At 41.3% G+C, this 20280-nt stretch overlaps 1 protein-coding gene across 1 annotated transcript in view; it reads right to left on the minus strand.

Annotated features, from left to right (window-relative positions):
• The window catches only part of gcn1 (GCN1 activator of EIF2AK4), an 86006-nt gene that overhangs the window by 47872 nt on the left and 17854 nt on the right, over positions 1 to 20280 (minus strand). Inside the window, exons 13-27 of the mRNA XM_078421264.1 lie at positions 19972 to 20070; positions 19588 to 19761; positions 18092 to 18244; positions 16845 to 16937; positions 16335 to 16398; positions 15481 to 15640; positions 14676 to 14865; positions 11839 to 11963; positions 9625 to 9803; positions 8092 to 8185; positions 6463 to 6576; positions 4800 to 4998; positions 4086 to 4241; positions 2042 to 2220; positions 724 to 804 (exon numbers count right to left, since the gene is read on the minus strand). Of these exons, the coding sequence (XP_078277390.1) occupies positions 724 to 804; positions 2042 to 2220; positions 4086 to 4241; positions 4800 to 4998; positions 6463 to 6576; positions 8092 to 8185; positions 9625 to 9803; positions 11839 to 11963; positions 14676 to 14865; positions 15481 to 15640; positions 16335 to 16398; positions 16845 to 16937; positions 18092 to 18244; positions 19588 to 19761; positions 19972 to 20070 (2060 nt within the window). The remainder of the gene's footprint in view (positions 1 to 723; positions 805 to 2041; positions 2221 to 4085; positions 4242 to 4799; positions 4999 to 6462; positions 6577 to 8091; positions 8186 to 9624; positions 9804 to 11838; positions 11964 to 14675; positions 14866 to 15480; positions 15641 to 16334; positions 16399 to 16844; positions 16938 to 18091; positions 18245 to 19587; positions 19762 to 19971; positions 20071 to 20280) is intronic.

The raw sequence follows: 20280 nt of genomic DNA on the forward strand, positions 1-20280 counted from the left end.
ACCATGAGGGTGTGGAAGAATTAATGGGGACAGAGCAGATTAAACAAGGATGCTGCCAGGGCTGTAGAATTGTGGTTTACAATGAGACCAACTAGGTTAGGGGTCCATTCCCTCAGAACAAAGGTGAGACTTAGTTGGGTTTTATAAAATCACAGGAGTTCTGCACAGGGTAAGAGAAAACATTAATTTCCCTTGCAAAAGAGTCAGTAATTAGGTTACATAGATTTAAATTAAGCGGTAGAGGTTAGAAGAGATTGATTTTTAAAATTCTCATTAAGCAGTGGGGGCTCTGCTCATGGGAATGTACTGTCTTACAGAAAATGTCCCCAGGTAAGTGAGAAAATAAATGGAAGCAATAGAGACTCAAGTGGATATCATCTCAAGTGGAAAAGGATGAGTATGAAATTATGTGCATGGCATCACAGATCAGATCGCCACAGATCAGGAATGAAGGGAAACAGTTTGAATTGTTCATATACTACAGCAATGCTGTGGTCCAAGCAAGTTAACTGGAATGGAATTCAACTATAAGCCCTGACCAATAACCTCACAAATGAAACTGCCCCTGCAGAGCTTAGTGTCAGAACCACTGGTTCAAAAAAGCCAAATTGACTGTCATTAAATAAGTCAATTAATTGACAAAAATTAAGTGCATCCAATCGCTAAATATGCGGAGTAAAATCTTAAATTGTGCCCAGAAAATTGAGGTAGTTTGAAATGTACCTGGAGTCGTGGTGAGCCTGTGGCCATGATCCTGGTGAGCAGGAGCAGCATAGCCATCCGAGGCAGCAGTTCAGGTCCACACTGTCAAAACAATTATTAATCCATTTACAGCACTTCATCAATGTAATATTCTACTTGTTATGAATGACCATCTAATCGTCATGAGCTTGGGCTGCTGGCTGCTTTGGCACTTTTGGATTCTACGCTATGGTACACAGAGGTTGTTACCCGTTGAAGCTGCCTGAACCTGATAGCTTACGCCATTGGCAAATGCCTACACCATATTCTAGGCTATCATCTGGACTATTCCCCCTACCACAACAGTTGAACAATATCTTTCACACAGCCACAGACAATCACATAGACATGTACCATTTGATCATCTGTCAGCATTCAGCAATGTGGTGGTTATAGCTTTAAAAAAACAAAGCTTTTTTCTTTTATCCTTGATAACTTTCCTTTTTTGTTGCTTCATTTTTCTATTTTAATTTTATATTTAATGTCTCATCCACATCCCTGTTTCAATATCCCAGTCCTTAGTTTGATGTCCACCCAACTATTCTTCAAACACTCAGCTTGGAGGCTCAGTGGATCAAAAAGATTGGACCTTGCATGTTAGTGAAGTTCAGTCAGACAGCTTTGGCTCAGCCCTAGAGCATAACACATAATTAAACTTCAGAAGTACTTCAATGGCTGTAAAGTAGTTTAGAGCAGCACTAGAAAATGGAAGCCACTATTTTAATATGCTTTCTTACTATGACAGCAACTAGGTAGAATTAGCCCATCTTGGAAGCACTAGATGAGCATGCACTTGGAAAGTCTCAGAAAAGCCAGAGGGAACACATGATTTGCTCAATGCCCAAGGCCTTGCCAACAAGGTTTGCCATCCTCAGAAATAGCCCCTTCGGCAGTTTGAAAAGCAATTAAGATTTTACGGAGTGCTGCAAAGCCTCTTTATTGTGATAAATGCACAATGGAAGGTTGAATGGATTCTATTCAGAACCAGACCTTTCATACATTTCAAGATCACTTTCCTGGCACAAACAATAAATGGGACCGTGATCAAAAGATCTTCCATCTAGCAATCCATTTACAGTAAATCTACCCTGCAGATATAATGATCTATCATGTGAACTAATCCTCAGGATATCATCAAACAACTGATTTGTAAAATGCTGCCGCTCAAATTTATAATACTGAATGTACAATCTGCTTGTTCTGTTCACTGTCAGGATAATTTTGAACAATATAACATTTCGAACTTTATAACATTTATACATTATTTTTTAAAGACAAAAAGAAAAAGTGTAAACATCACCTCATCAATCAGCAGAGAGCTGTCGTTCATTGATCGGAGCTGAGCATGTTCATTGATCATTTGAAGTGCCTGAATCAACGTACCCTCCTTTTCTTCACTATCATTTACTGTGTCTGTCAAGACCATCTTTAGTAGTGGGAAGCAATATGCAAAGGCAGGAGCTGTAAGAGGTTTCACATCTGCAAGGGACAACAAAAAGGAAATGATGCTTAAAGTGGTGCTCAAGCCAAGTCTTCCAGGATCTCAATACTGAACCTTGAAAAACAATGTATTACTCCAAATAATCACCAGAGAGAAATATTGCCATAGCTGTACAACATGTATTAGAAATTCAGCATATGCTATAAAAATGTATTTTTTAAAACTTCCCATCTGGACTGAAAACTCTCCTGCTCAATGGGATAAAGTCTCTAGGGGCATCGAGGAGAGGGAAGATATACTTGTCCATTAAAACGCTCAGTAAATATAGATTTGAATTTATTAAAAACTAGAGGTCATTTGATTGAATAAGTGACGACCACAACAAAATAATGCAATTTCAGTAAAACAAAGTGCTGAGGGCACTCAGCAGGTCAGGCATCAGTGGAGGGAATAACCTGTATGAAACCTCTACCAATAACCCGTATGAAACTTTCCAATCCGGATTCCGCTCCAACCACAGTACTGAAACTGCGCTCCTCAAAATCACCAACGACCTTTTCCTCTCCTCTGACGCTGGCAACCTCAACATCCTCATCCTACTTGACCTCAGCGCCGCCTTTGACACCATAAATCACTCCATTCTCCTCACCCGACTTGAAACCTCCTTTAACATCACCGGCACAGCCCTATCCTGGATCAAATCTTACCTCTCCGACAGGCACCAGTTCATCTCCATTAACAACTGTAAATCCCCCACCGCTCCCCTCCCCCAAGGCTCAGTCCTTGGCCCCCTCCTCTTCATCCCCTACCTGTTCCCCCTTGATCAATTAATCCGCCGTCATGGTCTCAACTTCCACTGCTTCGCCGATGATATCCAGCTCCTCATCTCCACCAAGTCAATCTCCACCACCACACACTCTACACTGACAAACTGCATCACTGAAATAAAATCTTGGCTTCAATCAAATTTCCTCAAACTCAACTGCAACAAATCCGAAATCATCATCATTGGTCCAAAAACGCTCACCAAATCCACCCAAAACTTCATCCTCAATATTGATGGTCTCCCAGTATCCACCTCCCCTCACATCCAGAATCATCTTTGATCAAACCCTCTCCTTCGACAAACACATCAAACACATCACCAAGACAGCCTTCTTCCACCTCAAAAACATCACCCGTATCCGTCCATCCCTCTCCTCCACAGCTGCAGAAACCCTCATCCACGCCTTCATCACCTCCCGTCTGGACTACTGCAACAGCCTCCTCTATGGCTCACCCTCAAAAATCATCAGTAAACTTCAATACATTCAAAACTCCGCTGCCCGTCTACTCACCCACTCCCCAATTCGTGACCATATCACCCCTGTCCTTTACAAGCTCCACTGGCTCCCCATCCCCCAGAGAATCCAGAACAAAATCCTCCTCATGACCTACAAAGCCCTCCATAACCTGGCCCCATCTTACCTGACTGACCTCCTCCACAGATACACTCCCACCTCCACCCTCCGCTCTGCTGCTGCCAACCTCCTGTCCCCCCCCATCCGGAACAAACTCAGATCCTGGGGGGACAGGGCTTTCTCCATCGCTGCTCCCACCCTCTGGAACTCACTACCCCAAACCATCAGAGACTCCTCCTCACTCACCACATTCAAAACAACACTGAAGTCTCACCTGTTCAGCACTGCCTTCAACCACTGACCGTCACCTCACCTTCTGTCTCCTTTTTCTGTTCGTTTACTTATTTATCTATTTATTTTCTTCTCTATGTTCTAGTAATCCCTGTAAAGCGTCTTTGAGTGTTTGAAAAGCGCTATATAAATGTAATGCATTATTATTATTATTATTAATGGATGTTTCGGGTCGGGATCTGTCTTCAATGTAATTTCAGTATATGACATACCTGCCTCAACTTTGCCAACACGGTTGGGCACAGTACGTGAACGCAGCAGACACACAGCACGGGCAGTGGCTGTGTGGAGTTCTTCTTGACACCAAGCTTCATCCAAACTGCATGCTGGTTTTAACAGCCGGAGAGTCACATTACCAACAAGGCAGCCTGAATCAAATATAGATTGCAAGGTAAGATACATGTTCACAATGATGCCAGTCTGAGGTTATGAAGCACTGAAGGCCTCGTCCCTGATTGCCTGGGACTTGACATTTCTCTTTAGAGCTCTTCTGTTCGGTCATAACTTAAGTATTTGACAGCAAGCATGCAGTTACCATTGTCAAATCATTTTGGGGGTACACATTTGAGGAGACTATCAATATTTTCATACACTAAAAAAGACTGATGTTACACATTTTTAGGCAACATTAGTATTTTCCCATTTTTTAGCCACCCATTTTTTGCTCCAGCTGAGATATGGCCCTCCAAATCCAAAGGATTGGGCAGCCCTTGCTTCAAAGAAATCAAATGACACAACCCCCTTCCTATCAGCACTCCGCGAGAATCTCCGCCCTCGGCAGTTCAGCGCCACCGTAGTAGTGGCATGAAGGTGTAGACAATAAATGTTAGCAGTCACAATCCCAGAAAATGAATAAGATCAAACAAAGGAAAAAAAAGAAAATCAGTAGCTGTTTATTTCAGGATGAAGTAATGATGAATACCTACCCAGGTATTTTAGATCTGCTGTCAAGACACACGCACTCAAAGCCAGAAATGTTTCCTTAAGTCTGGGAGCAACGAGTGGTGATTGGAATAGTGGGAGGAACAGACGAATTAACGCAGGGATCTGCTGCGACAAACCACGGGGGTTCCTCTTGATGATGGCGTTCAGCACATTTAGAGCAGCCTGCAAATCCTCATCTAACTGTGGGAACACAAAATCGGAATCCGTTTCTTCAAAAGAATAAAGGCATTCAAAAATGGTTCAACAATTTGCCAGCGTAGGAGGAACAGGTGTATAAATGTGGAATAGCCGGCCAGCAATATTTTGCATTCACCACACAGGTTCAATCTCAAAACCTGCTCTGGCAGATGGACGTGTTCATGTTTCAATTTAAAATACAATTTCTCTTATTGCCTGCGTGACAAATACCCTCCAAACCAAAATTTATCAGCTCTCCTCAGACCAAATGGATTACGATTCCAAGTGCTCACTATTCTGGTTCTTTGTATTGCAATTGAGTCGGTCCCATTCCCATCTCTTTCCCTCTAGCCCTGCAAGTGTTCCACTTTCAAGTATGTATCCAATTTCTGTTTGAAAATCACATGTCAATCTATATCCACCACATTTTCAGTCAGTTTTTAAAAAATCAAAACCACACAATGCTTAAAATGGCCTTTTCTCGCATCACCCTTTGATCTCTTCCCAATCACTTTAAATTGTCTTTTCATTCTTGACCATGCAGCTCCTGAGAAAAGTTTCTCCCTATTTACGTATCTAAAGGTGTCATGGTTTTGTTCCCCTCTCAAGCTTGTGCGCTCCATGGAGAATGATCAGAAGTTGTCTCGTTTATTATTATAATTAAATCCTGCATCTAATATAAACAGTTCTAGAAAATATTTTCTGCTCTAGGATGCTTGCATACTTCCTAATGCAGTTTTCAACACTAGATGCAGTACTTTGTAGCCTAACAGTGAATCACAAAAGCTCAAGATAACCTCCTTGCCTCTATTTTTCATGTCCAGATGACATTTTCAAATACCCTGCCACCTTTGATGTATGCAGATACATTGCCTTTTATATCACTATAGAATTGTATCAGTGATTATATTTTATCTTTCCCCATTTTTCCCATCCAAATTAGATCACTTTGTAGATCAATGTATTAAATTTCATCTGCGCTCGTCTGCCCATTCCAATAGCCCATGCCCCCATGAAATCGGCTATTTCACTCTGTCACATTTTCAATTATGTGTTATTTGCAAAATTTAAAAACTCTACCAGCACATTCAATAATGTATAAGCAGTATCTCCTGGACTGACCCAGGGGAAACATTGTCCCTCTCTCTGGTCTGAAAACACAATTCCCAAAACACTATTTTCAATCCTGAGCCAATTTATTATTGATATTGCTATTGACTCAATAATGATCAGCAGCCTTTTGTTTAGGAATTCATTACTGGTCTTCTGAAAGTTCAAGAACATGTCATCTAGCAGAAACAAAGAACTGCAGAATCTGGTTAATACACAAAAGGACACAAAGTGCGAGGGTAAGTGCCATAAGAAAATTAAATCACCCAAAATCAAAGTTAAACAAAAAATCCTCTGCAAATTCAGACTGTCTCAAAGTATTAGGGATTTTCTGTGGTGCACATTCCTTTTTTGTACCTGCTTCAATCGCTTCCTGATCAACGACTCCCTTTCCAGCTGGGTCTGCAGCATCTCCTTCTGTTTGTTGCTCAACTGCACCTCATCCTTCAGACCTTTCTTCTTCTTAATTTCCTATCAGAAATTATTTAATTTTAAAACGTGGTTTAAATTCTCTGCCATTCGCCAGTTATTAGTTAACAGTAAACTCAACTCAAGTTTGCCAAAACTTTAATCATGAATTAATGTCAATTCCATATATATATGGAATAGCGGAGTGAGGGGGTATGGGGAGAAGGCAGGAACGGGGTACTGATTGATAGTGATCAGCCATGATCGCATTGAATGGCGGTGCTGGCTCGAAGGGCTGAATGGCCTACTCCTGCACCTATTGTCTATTGTCTATTGTCTATATATGAAAGACCCAAACAGTCTTTGCAGGTGAGACAGAGGTTCACCTGCACCTCCTCCAACCTCATCTATTGCATCCGCTGCTCTAGATGTCAACTTATTTATATCGGCGAAACCAAGCGCAGGCTCGGCGATCGCTTCGCTGAACACCTGCGCTCGGTCCGCATTAACGCAACTGATCTCCCGGTGGCCCAGCACTTTAACTCCCCCTCCCATTCCCAGTCTGACCTCTCTGTCATGGGCCTCCTCCAGTGCCATAGTGAGGCCCGCCGGAAATTGGAGGAGCAGCACCTCATATTTCGCCTGGGCAGTTTGCAGCCCGGTGGTATGAACGTCGACTTCTCCAACTTCAGATAGCTCCTCTGTCCCACCCTTCCCCTCCTCCTTCCCAGATCTCCCTCTATCTTCCTGTCTCCACCTATATCCTTCCTTTGTCCCACCCCCGACATCAGTCTGAAGAAGGGTCTCGACCCGAAACGTCACCCATTCCTTCTCTCCCGAGATGCTGCCTGACCTGCTGAGTTACTCCAGCATTTTGTGAATAAATCGATTTGTACCAGCATCTGCAGTTATTTTCTTATATATATATATATGTATGTACCCGAAATACAGCCAAAACGGTACATGATAGCGCAAATTTTTTAGAGGTACCTTACTCACCATTCGCCTGCGGTGTGCAGTCTCAAGTATCGTTCAAATTGTTGCGATCTCGTGTACCGTTTTGGTTGTATTTCGGACACATCCCCATAAAATAAATATCGCCATTTTGATCTAATACTTCCGTGTTAACCTTGCGTCATAACGGGAACCCAACGGGTATCCGCGCATGCGCAGTTGGGGGAGGGTTGCCGGGCTCGGCGGCGGCATGCCTGCGCATCGCTGGGAGGACCGGCGCCCGTCCCAGCATGCCCTTCGCCTGACCCTCCTCCCGTGGTGCAGCGCGGCGGCACAGAGAAGGTCAAAGAAGATGGACGAACATGGGGCAGCGACTTGCGGCTGCTCTCCTGCTGCTGGGCGTCGCGATGGCTGCCCGGGGCTGGGGTGAGTGGCTCCCTCTACACATATATATACACAAGATGAGATCGCCATTTTGAGATCGCTGGCGTCACAACGGGAACCCAACGGGTCCACGGGTCGTCTCGTCAAAGTTATAAGATTATGGTGAGAATGCAGGCTGTTTACAGATACAAAGAAATCCAAACAAATTAAGCAAGGAAGTGAAAATATATCATTAATTACCTCTTTAAGTTCCAAGTCAATGATTTGTTCCTTGAATGAATAAGCTTTATTCTCCCGTTTCAGATTGGCCTTCTTCGTGGTTTCCTGTTGAGTCCTAGCACAGAACAGAATGAATCCTATAGTATAACCAACAATACTGATCAGCAAGTAAAAGATCAGGCGATTCATCAATTCTGCTTCTCACCATCATGTAAATAACTCAAACAGGACACCAGAGGAAAAAAATTATATCATTTTGTTCTGTGAATGTGATACATCCATTGGCTATTGACCCCACATCATTTAGAACAAAAGTTTTACCATCATCCTCCCAGGTGTAATGCAAGGGTAGAAAGAAAATACAGGAGAGATAAAATTCATTTAACAGCTGTCTTTGCAGTCCAGTTGTCAACAGGCAAGTATCAAAGAAATATGGTATGAAGTGTTCAAGAAAATGAAAACGAATAAGAAAGGTCACATCAACTTTCAGATCTTCATTGCTACTGAAAGCACAAGAAAAAATGTTCATAAACGAACTGATGAACTACAGAAATAACAAAATAACTTTTGTGATCACTGAACTGATAAACAAAAATTGTTTCAGGAATCCAGTGACATTAACACCTACATTGCAACCCCAGCCTCAAATTTAATTCAAATATCTGGCTGGAGCATGAATAACTTCCTGTGATACATCTTGCAGCACCTTGATTCTACATTAGGTAAAAGCAAATTCTGTTACCAAAAATAATGAATGCATCGACAACATGACTAAATCTTAATGTTACTGCATTGAAGAAAACTTCACTCACACACAGCACATAGACAGAAAACGGCATAGAACATTTTTAGAACTTTGGTCCACAGAATGCGTAACACAAGATTTTATTACTCTGCAATGACAACATGAGAACAAAATATGTGTCCATCCAAGGATGCAATTATTCACACACTCTGCAGACTAAAGGACCTGTCCCACTTAGGCGATTGCCGGCGACTGGGCCGTTGCCAAACGTTCGCCGGGGTGTCGCGGGCATGATAGTGAGGAGTCTTCAATGAATCGCACGTAGCGGATCTCGGCATGTCGCGGAAAAATATTCCAGATCGAAATTTCTCGGCGACCGCTGGCTTGTTGCCAGGTATCGTAGCTTATTGCGGGCGCTGTCGCATGCTGTCCCCGGGTTTGCTAGGTTGTCGCAGATGCATTTAGAAGCACGTAATATTAAATTAAGAAAAGGCATTTGAAGATACCAGAAGGTAGTTTTGTTTAATCAATTTATTTACCGTCAGGACATTTGATAGGTAGATTGGAGGCGAAAGTTTGACGATCAGGTAAGCGTGGGAATTTCGCGATGTTTCCGAATACTGTGTAATCTCTTAGCCAGGTGCTATTTTCACAAAAAAAATAGTCGTATCGACCTGACTCGGCATTGACGTGGTCATTGTCGTAGGGTAAAAGAAATTTTCGGCAGTCGCCTTAAAAATCGCCTTAAAAATCTCGTAACTGGGACAGGCCCTTAACAGGAGACATAATGGGCTTTTGTCATTACTTACATTTGAATGAACGACTTATCGTATAGCACTCCCTCAGGAACCAGCATGATCTCATATTCCTCTTTAGTCACCAGGTGGAAAGCATGGTTTTCCAACATCCTTGTGATCAGGCTGCTCAGGTGTGGCAATACAATTGATGAAGCATGGAGCGACAGGGAAGCTATAGTGTTGATGACAGCCTAGGAAACAGGAGGTTTAAAGCATTAAGCTGTAACCAGAATAAAATAGTGAATTATACAGTGTTCAATTCAGGTGGTAACTACCCACTGTGTTCCTTGCATTACGAACTAGTCTGATCTCTACATCCAGCCAACTAGCAAAGGCTGTGCTTTAGGCTCTCTCTCTCTCTCTCTCTCTCTCTCACCAAACCCCTTTGCCCCACCATCTTCTTTTCCTCCTTTAAGATGCTGCCTAAAAACTGCATTTTAAAACATTACATAATATAGCAAAATACAATGACGATATTCATAAAACGTATTTACATGTTGATATTGAAAAAATCATAACCCCAAAAACAAGATATGCAACATCTGACAGTATTTATATTGAATGAAATACAAAATTGCCAAAAGCCAATTTCCCCAAAATTTAGCGTTTTGATTTCAGCTCATCAATCAGGTCTTTGGTGGAAGTTGGTAATAAATATGAGGTAATATGTTTGGCCTGGTATTTTTATTTAAAAAACATGGGATATGATTCTGAGGACAGGGACAGCGTCCCATCTGCTCTTTGAGCTTGCTCCATCATTCAGAACTCAATTGTATCACGTATTGTCATTCCGCTGACTGGTTAGCACGGAACAAAAGCTTTTCGTTGTACTTCGGTACACGTGACAATAAATTGAAACTGAAGTGAAAAAAATCATGGTTTCATGCACAATCTCCCAATGCTTCCCCCATATCCCCATAATCCCTAGTGGTTCTATTACCTGTGAATCTGCCCCTTGAGTATATTCAAGGGGCAGATTCACAGGTAATAGAACTACTAGGGATTATGGGGATATGGGGGAAGCATTGGGAGATTGTGCATGAAACCATGATTTTTTTCACTTCAGTTTCAATTTATTGTCACGTTACTCTGCCTCCATAGCCCTTTGGGACAGAATTACAAAGAGTAACGATGCTCGGAACAAATTACTCCTTATCTTGGTCTAAACTGGGCGGTAATGTTATTCTGAATCTCTCTCAGAGGGCTGCGATTCTTTTAGAATTTTCTACTCCAGAGATAGTGAGGTGGAATCATTAAACATGTTTAAGGCAGAAAATAAAAGGCTTTTGGTATTGGTCTTGGTTTATTTTGTCATGTGTACTGAAAAGCTTTACATGTGCACGCTATCCAGTCAATTGTGCTTGTGCTACACAAGTACAATCAAGCCATACACAAGTAATGCAAAGAGAAAAATACCAGAATGTAGAACTTAGTGTTACAGAGTTGCAACTACAGAGAAAGTCCAGATTAAAGAAAGTTCAAAGGCAGCCAAGAGGCAGATTGGGAGATTGGGTCTACACACTTAATTGATGGGAGGTCTGTCCCGTAGTCTGATGATCACGAGGACTAAGCTGTTCTCTGGTGGTACATGCTTTCAAGCTTTTATACCTTCTGCCGACAGGAGAGGAGAGGAGTGATGACTGAGATCTAAGTGGCAATTTGAACCATAAGGGAGTCAAGTGGTATAGTGAGGGCTCAACAAAGTGGTATTGAGATCAAGATTGAATCAGCCATAAACATATTGAATGGAGAAGTAGGTCCAAGAGGTTGATTGGCCTACTCCTGCTCCATTTTCCTATGACCCCCTGATTCTTGATGGCTAATGGAATCAAGGGATATGGGGAAAAACCAGGAAAGGCGTACTGATTTTGGATGATCAGCCATGATCATATTGAATAGCAGTTCTGGCTCGAAGGGCTGAATGGCCTACTCCTGCACATATTTTCTATGTTTTTATTCTGAAACTGTGCTTTCTGGTTCGAGATACCTCCATAGGCCCTTACTCTTTCACTGTACAACTATGGAGTAAATTGAAAAAGGGGCAATAATCCTATTTGGTTCAAGTCTGCTGTCAGTTATACAAGTGCCCTACATGATTAGGCTATTTGCATGCGTGCCCATTCCAGAAACAGTAACCACTGCTTAGCTAATACATTGTCATCGGATGTTGAACATCATCTAATCAGATTGCAATGGATGAGTTGTGTAAAAGACATATTGGCTCACCTGGTTCTTGACTATCTGAGAGTTTACACTGGGAAGAATGTCAGTCAGATGCTTTTTAATGAATTCAGTGGGGTTCAGCTTCAGTCTCAGGAGAATGGCTGACCATAGTCCCATTTGAGCAGCTTCTGCAAAAATAAAAGTCCCATCGGGAGCACAGATGAGAACCAGCATGGATCTGAATTATGGAGCCCAACCAGAGATTTAATCTTCATCTTGAGAACCCAAATACCACAGAATTGGTTTAAGTTCGAGTATTTCAAATTACAGGTATACAGAGGAAAAAGCATTTGACTGGTACTTTAGTTGAGAAGTTAATAAATAATATTAATAAATAATAACACTCCTCAGAGGAAATATGTGTAAGGAACAATACACATCACGGCTGTCAACTCAATGCTTCAGCTGGAGCACACCGGAGAGTGGTGAAATCATTGGACAAAGTCAGCATGGATTTATGAAAGGTAAATCATGTCTGACGAATCTTATAGAATTTTTCGAGGATGTAACTGGTAGAGTGGATAAGGGAGAACCAGTGGATGTGTTATATCTGGACTTCCAGAAGGCTTTCGACAAGGTCCCATATAAGAGATTAGTATGCAAACTTAAAGCACACGGTATTGTGGGTTCAGTATTGATGTGGATAGAGAACTGGCTGGCAGACAGGAAGCAAAGAGTAGGAATAAACGGGTCCTTTTCAAAATGGCAGGCAGTGACTAGTGGGGTACCGCAAGGCTCAGTGCTGGGACCCCAGCTATTTACAATATATATTAATGATTTGGACGAGGGAATTGAATGCAACATCTCCAAGTTTGCGGATGACACGAAGCTGGGGGGCAGTGTTAGCTGTGAGGAGGATGCTAGGAGGCTGCAAGGTGACTTGGATAGGTTAGGTGAGTGGGCAAATGCATGGCAGATGCAGTATAATGTGGATAAATTTGAGGTTATCCACTTTGGTGGCAAGAACAGGAAAGCAGACTATTATCTGAATGGTGGCCGATTAGGAAAAGGGGGGATGCAACGAGACCTGGGTGTCGTGGTACACCAGTCATTGAAAGTAGGCATGCAGATGCAGCAGGCAGTGAAGAAAGCGAATGGTATGTTGGCATTCATAGCGAGGAGATTTGTGTATAGGAGCAGGGAGGTTCTGCTGCAGTTGTACAGGGCATTGGTGAGACCATACCTGGAGTATTGCGTACAGTTTTGGTCTCCTAATCTGAGGAAAGACATTCTTGCCATAGAGGGAGTACAGCGAAGGTTCACCAGATTGATTCCTGGGATGGCAGGACTTTCATATGAAGAAAGACAGGATAGACTCGGCTTGTACTCGCTGGAATTTAGAAGATTGAGGGGGGATCTTATAGAAACTTACAAAATTCTTAAGGGGTTGGACAGGCTAAATGCAGGAAGATTGTTTCCGATGTTGGGGAAGTCCAGAACAAGGGGTCACAGTTTAAGGATAAGGGGAAAGTCTTTTAGGACCGAGATGAGAACTTTTTTTTCACACAGAGTGGTGAATCTGTGGAATTCTCTGCCACAGAAGGTAGTTGAGGCCAGTTCATTGGCTATATTTAAGAGGGAGTTAGATGTGGCCCTTGGGGCTAAAGGGATCAGGGGGTATGGAGAGAAGGCAGGTACAGGATACTGAGTTGGATGATCAGCCATGATCATATTGAATGGCGGTGCAGGCTCGAAGGGCCAAATGGCCTACTCCTGCACCTATTTTCTATGTTTCTATGATTCCCAATATCATGCCGGAATTTTGTTAAAAGAGGTTTCCATTTACTGGTTTTAGTTATAGCATTGAATTGCAGTGGAGGTGATAGCCGATGCAAAATTATATCTTCAATATCATGACATAGATTTCCATAACCCCAGCTCTCCAGAATCAATTCTCTATGGTAGTCACAGCTAATCAACAACCTACAAAACAAACCTAACTGCTGAATGAGATTTGTTAAGCTAAACACATTTTTAAAAAAAATGCTCTGCAACAATGAGATCAAAGTTTTAAGCTTTAAGAGTAAAAAAATTAACACAGAGTAATGAGGACAAAACAAGAAATGTGGGAAGAAAATAAATAAAATCATGTTTTCCGAACTAGCCTCAAACAGAGCAGGCAGAAAGGAGGCCCAGTATTATTATGTGCCAATAAGGTTATTACATAAATTGTAAAGTTAATCATAGTTAGGTAAGACAAGGGGTCTTCACAGCTCCTTTCTGCTGAGATTTCCTCTCATTTTACATATTTTGTGTTGTAACATATCTGAAAATACTCCCGTCAAATTATAGTCTTGAAAAGACAGTTGTTTGTGCTTTTTTCCCTACAATGTCGAGCTAACATAAAGTGAAAAGAAGCAACATAAGGTAAACGGGGATGGTCACTTTCACTGAGCAATGAGACTGTGAGAAGGCGGGCAAACTCAAATGTAGTAAAATCTGATAAAGGGAAAATTGTTTAAATGTATAGAACAACAATAATCTACTGACGCAGATTTCGCAAATTCAGAATTGGAATTTGCAGTTATTAAAGAGCATTCGCAAATTAGGACAAAGCAGAAGAGTGATATTTAAATGATGGCGTCAAGATCAGTAAAAATCTTAATACAACATAGAACCAGGCAGCAATTCTGCTAAATATTAGGTTGTTTTGAAGCAATTTGGGTCCTAGGAAACACAATATAGTTCAGGTAGTAAGTTTTTACATTTTTTCATAAATGTTTATATTTGTGAAGACCTCGGGTCATGCTGATAATGCAGAATTAGCTTCACATGTCTACTACTTTTATGCAACCAAGTTAAAGACAGCCTTCAAAATAAGTTTACTTAATGACTCCTACCTATGGATGGGTGATGTGCCATAAATACAATATCTCTGGCCAATTTCTTAGCCTCAATGACATCGTTCTCTAATCCTGGGATACTTGTTATCACACATAATGTCTCAACCAGTATACGAGGTGGGACATAAGACTTTGCAGCCTCCGTGGGTTCACCCGACTCCGTTATTAACCGTTCCAGAGGGATCACCTAACAAAAAGATACATTATTTTTGATGTGTCCCTTAACAAAACAAAGAAATAAATCTATACTCTTTATCCAATAACACAAGAACAACCCAGCTCGTGACAAAACCAATAAATAACTAAATGTTTACCGGGCAATTGCATCTAATCGCTAATCGTTATCCAAGAACTACAATAATTTAATGGAACATGCAATCATTTGGTTGGGTAGGTCGTGCAAAGAAATGGTGTTAATTTCTTACACACCATCTCCATGGTCAATCTGACCTGCTGTGAAATAAGTTCATTATGCGTTTCAAATACATTTTTGCCAGACATGTTAGCAGTTGGCCTTCATGTAAAACTTGACATCACCGTCAGTTGAAGGCCGGATCCATCATTGCCACGTGGAAGGAAGATGCACACTTATAGTGCGAGCTGACGCGAAAAGAATGGGTGTCCAACTACGTCTTTTATCTGGTATCAAACATTGAGCCACACAACTATCAATCTAAATATCTCCGCGCCTGCTGCAGATACACCTTAAAATTCCTTCATAACACGTATTTTGAGATTTTCTATTAATATTTCAAAATTCTGAGATGCATGTACATCAATTTAATAAATGCAAATTATAGACCTTGTGGGTGTTCAGAATGATTTGGAACTCTTCCAGTAGCCCATATGCTAATTTAACACCGCCCAGTGACGAGAGCAACTTCCTGACAGTCTGCTGAGCCTGTTTCCGAACTCGCCATGTTTTACTCAGCAGCACAGTCACCAAGGCCTTGTGGTACATCCTGTAAATAGCAGAGATCACACACTTTGCAGTGAATGGATGCTTCACAGCATATTAATAACATCCTAAACAGATCTTAAAAATGACAATGACACAAGGAACTTGTTTCCAAATTATCACAGATTAGTATCAAAGCAGCAAGTTAATCAAAAATCATGTCAATGGAAGATGGAAAACAATTTGAAAACTGGATGGACTTATTCCATCCCCACCACCCGAAGCAGTTCCAGAATTTGATACAAAATGCTGGCGTAGTTCAGCAGGTCAGGCATCATCTCTGGAGAACATGGATAGGCGACGTTTTGGGTTGGGACACTTCTCCAGACTGAAGAAGAGTTCTGACCAAAAAGTTGTCTATCCATGTTCTCCAGAGATGCTGCCTGACCTGCGTTACTCCAGCATTTTGTGGCCTTTTTTGCAAACCAGCATCTGCTTCAGAGTTGGATGTTTTGACAGTTGGATGATGCCAGTGGTTGGGGCAGCAGAATATTTTTAACACTGCCATGCAGCCTGTAACTGTACACAATTACAAACACTTCTTAACACCAGGTTGAGAAGGAAGTAGGAAACTTTTCGTTGGAACTAGGAATCTTAGCTGCCTGAATGTTCAGCGATCCTGAACTACAAAATGCCGATACCTCAAGTTGGTGAACAAACATGATAATGCAAAAAGAGAACATGAATTTAATACATACTGGCCCTTGGTTTCTGGAAGGTCCAAAAGCAGTCTCTCAGTGAGTTGCAACACGGTGCAAAGACCTGCGAAGCAAAAAAAAAATCAATGCAAAAGAAAGATAGCAGGTTGTAATAAACAATTCTACTGCCCAACTAAATTTCATCAGAACAAAGTTTGTTCCAAATCATCATGTTCCATCTCTTTAGTTTGGAGTATCAGGAGGCAGGGGTGCCCAACTTTTGATCTGCTCCTTTTGGACAATCCAAGTTCCTGGTAACATCTGGGAAGTTGGGGGAGGAGAACACAGCCATGCTAATGCCATTAAATATTAAGGCTAGATTATTAGAATTTCTCGTGTTGGGGAGTACAAGTCCAGAGAACAAGTGCGTCATAGACCTATTGCCTAGAAGCAACTACCGAGGTAACAGAACATTTGATGAATGTTTCATACCTAATATAATTGTAATCTGTTCAGGCAACAGTTAACAGGCAACTGACCAATGGTCATTGCAAAATTCCAAATACTCACCATCCTCTGAAGCAAGAGAAAGGAATTTTTCAGAGGTAAAAAACTGCTTCTTCTCATCCAAAAGTAATGTCCAGAAAGTTGTCAGCTTGCTTTCTGAAAATTAAAGATTCAAATGAACGACATCAAATTTAATACCATTAGCTTAAACAATTACTTAAATTCCCCTAACTAGGTGGAAAACCAAAGGGATCCACCATACTATATGGAATGAATAGAGAGACGAAAGCCACTTCCATCATACATAGAGCTCATGTCAGATCAACTCCAAAGACGTACAGGTATGTAGGTTAATTGGCTGGGTAAATGTAAAAATTGTCCCTAGTGGGTGTAGGATAGTGTTAATGTACGGGGATCACTGGGCGGCACGGACTTGGAGGGCCTAAAAGGCCTGTTTCCGGCTGTAGATATATGATATGATATGATAACCTGGAACATTAGCTGTTTCTCTTCCCACAGATACTTGTTGAGTATTTCCAGCAATTTCGGTTATTATTTCAGATCTCAAGCATCTCTTTTATTATTTTTATTTCCTTTATACAGTTAGATTTAGGGTTTGCAGTCACACATATTATCTGCCTTTGCTTGTTTGTTTTTTTTGTCTAACTAAGTAGCCAATTATAGGTCTTTGCTGAAAATAATACCAAAATGGACCTCTATAAACACAAGCCCAAATTACTTTTCCACTCGTAGAATCTATGGAAATAAATTGATTTTTAAATAGATTGATCAAAATCTAAATCAATCTGCGTTAGATATCCACAACTAACAGAAGAACTGCAGTCAACAATTAACATCAGTCGGGTATTCAATTTATCGCATCTGATCCATTACACTTGAAAAAATAGTACATCCATTATTTCACCTGAAAAGGCTGACATACTAAGTAGATCAATGAGGCCCATTCCTAGCATCAACTAATTAGTGATTAGCTATAGGACATCAGGAACAGGGACATGTTATGGTAAGAGGCCACTGCATCATGAACCTATGTGCATTGCAGAGTTAAAACAAAAACAAGAGATGCTGGAAACTGTCAATAGGCCAGTCAACATCTGTGGAGAGTGCAGCAGAGTTTTGAATGTTTAAGACCAAAATGTCAACTGTGTCTCTTGCCACAGATGTGGACTTCATGCAACATTTTCTCTTTTTACTCGAGATTTCCAGCATCTCAATTTGCTCTTGGAAATAAAGGAAACGTTTTTTTAAAATATTCTATTCTTGATGCTAAATTATAGAAAGCTACCTACCGACTTGTGTGTCCACCAAAGATAGCCTGCAGATCAGAACAGCAGCTGCAACACCTTCTGTTACTATGGGAACGTGGGTAGTCTGTGAGGCCACCTTTTCAACAGTCTGCAGGAATAGCGGCAACAGTTCTAATGCTTGAAGTACAGTGTCACCTGATTGGGTGGAAAAGTATCACTCAACAGTGAGTGAAAATGTTAGTGCTGATTTTTCCTCCAGTTAAAAACTTTTAGGCAATGCATAAATCAATGAAAACAATGATCACATTACAAAAGCAACATCATCAACAGCAACAACATAAATGTACTACTTTGATTAACTTTGTTAACTCACACCTACATTGTCCCTTCTTCAATTTCTCAGTCCATACTGGAACCTATAAAGATGAAAGCTGCTAACTCCAATAAAGAAATGTCACAACTAATTTGCTGCCTTTGAAAGGTCACCTAATTCCCAGATGCCCAACTCTCTCCAGGTCATTCCATCCAACCCAATCTTCCCAACTACACTTGCATGTAAAATAGTGCTGTACAATATTTCTGGTGTACAGTATCATTTGCTACCACAAAATAACGTTAAAAAATATGAAATAACCTGGGGTCCTTAGCAAAATTAAAGTTAAAATCAAGGGTTCGCGCCCGTTGGAAACATACCTTGCAAAAAAAGATTGGTTGTGGCTTATGGGAGGCCCATGACCTCATTCCCAGGGTTCCTCAGCTAGGGTTCTAGCTCGCACTTTTTAAGCAAGTTCATCAATGACTTTCCTTTATCGGTCAGCAATGGGGATATTCATTCATAACTGCACAGTGCTCAGGAAACAGACTGCTGGAAGAACTGAGTGGGCCAGGCAACATCCATGGATGGCAATGGACAGATAATATTGGGGTCAGGACCCTTCTTCAGCCTGAAGTCTTGTATCCATTTACCTCCATGATATTGCCTGGCCTGCCAGGTTCTTCCAGCAGACTGTTTTGTTTTGCTCAGGATTCCAGCAATAGCGGTTTCTTGTATCTCCTAATAATTAATCAGCTTGCCCCCCCCACCCCCAAGACCGAGACCTAGATAACGTCCAAGCTCAAACTGATAAACAGGAATTAATATTCAGCGCTTCCAGGCCATGGCCATCTCCAACAAAAGCATTTGACCATCTCCCCACATCACAAGACGCCATCTTCATTATGGTACTACAATTCTCCTGTCTCATCGCGTCATCCAGGGATTATTCCTGAGTAGTGCATTTCAGCCATGTATCTCTCAGCTCAGTTCTAACCAGTTCTTCAAGTAAATGAGAATAACCTACTAGCAGCTACTGATGGGAAAACAGATGGGGATCACCAATTAATAGCCTTTACAGAGATTGCAATTTGTACAGCTGATCTTTTTCCAAATGGACTGGTGGGATCTTAGAAACATTGACAACCCATTAGTGCAAATAAATTATCAGGAGATATATCATGCTAACAACAAATAAAAATGTTTGTTTTAAGACTGAACTCACCATGGAATGAGGCAAGCATACACTGCAAGTAAGCATGCCTGATAGCCGATGTTGAGGTTTTCAGGGTAAAGGCTTTCTTGAACCATTCTACCAGCTTCTTAGGGACCTCAGTGGTGAACTTGCTGCACCAGAGTGCAAGAATAGAAATGGCATGAAACAATGTGCCCTCATGAACTGCAAGGAGAGCACATAAATTAACACATAATTTAAATACAGATAAGTAAAAAACTACTTGGCCTAGCACGTCTCATGATGTTAAAAACAGAAAAACGCCCTTGAATCTTGCATCAACAGTTTTGCGCCCCACCATCTTTTAAAAGACCCGAGGAAAGTCCTGGCAAATTGACAACGTTAGCTGAAGTATGGAGATCCAAAGTCACTCACCTTCTTGTTGCAGGAAGGGAATGAACAGCTCGGTGACTGTACCGCTCAGAGTTTGACTTGACAAACCACTGACTGTGTGGTGACTGCAACTTCCAATACCTGTGCATAGGAACAAATAGTTAATCAACCGAACACTGTGTCAGGCATTTTGTGGACCAACAATAAATGAGCACAATCAAGATTATATGCAGAAACAAATCCTCACAAGTATGAATTGGTGTTGTGAATCCATTAGATGGAAACCACAAATACAAGCCCTCTTGAAGTGAACAGCGGGTAGGAAGAGCTCTTCAGAACAGAGAGATTCCA

Source organism: Rhinoraja longicauda, chromosome 25 (genome assembly GCF_053455715.1).
Source record: "Rhinoraja longicauda isolate Sanriku21f chromosome 25, sRhiLon1.1, whole genome shotgun sequence".
Taxonomy (NCBI): domain Eukaryota; kingdom Metazoa; phylum Chordata; class Chondrichthyes; order Rajiformes; family Arhynchobatidae; genus Rhinoraja; species Rhinoraja longicauda.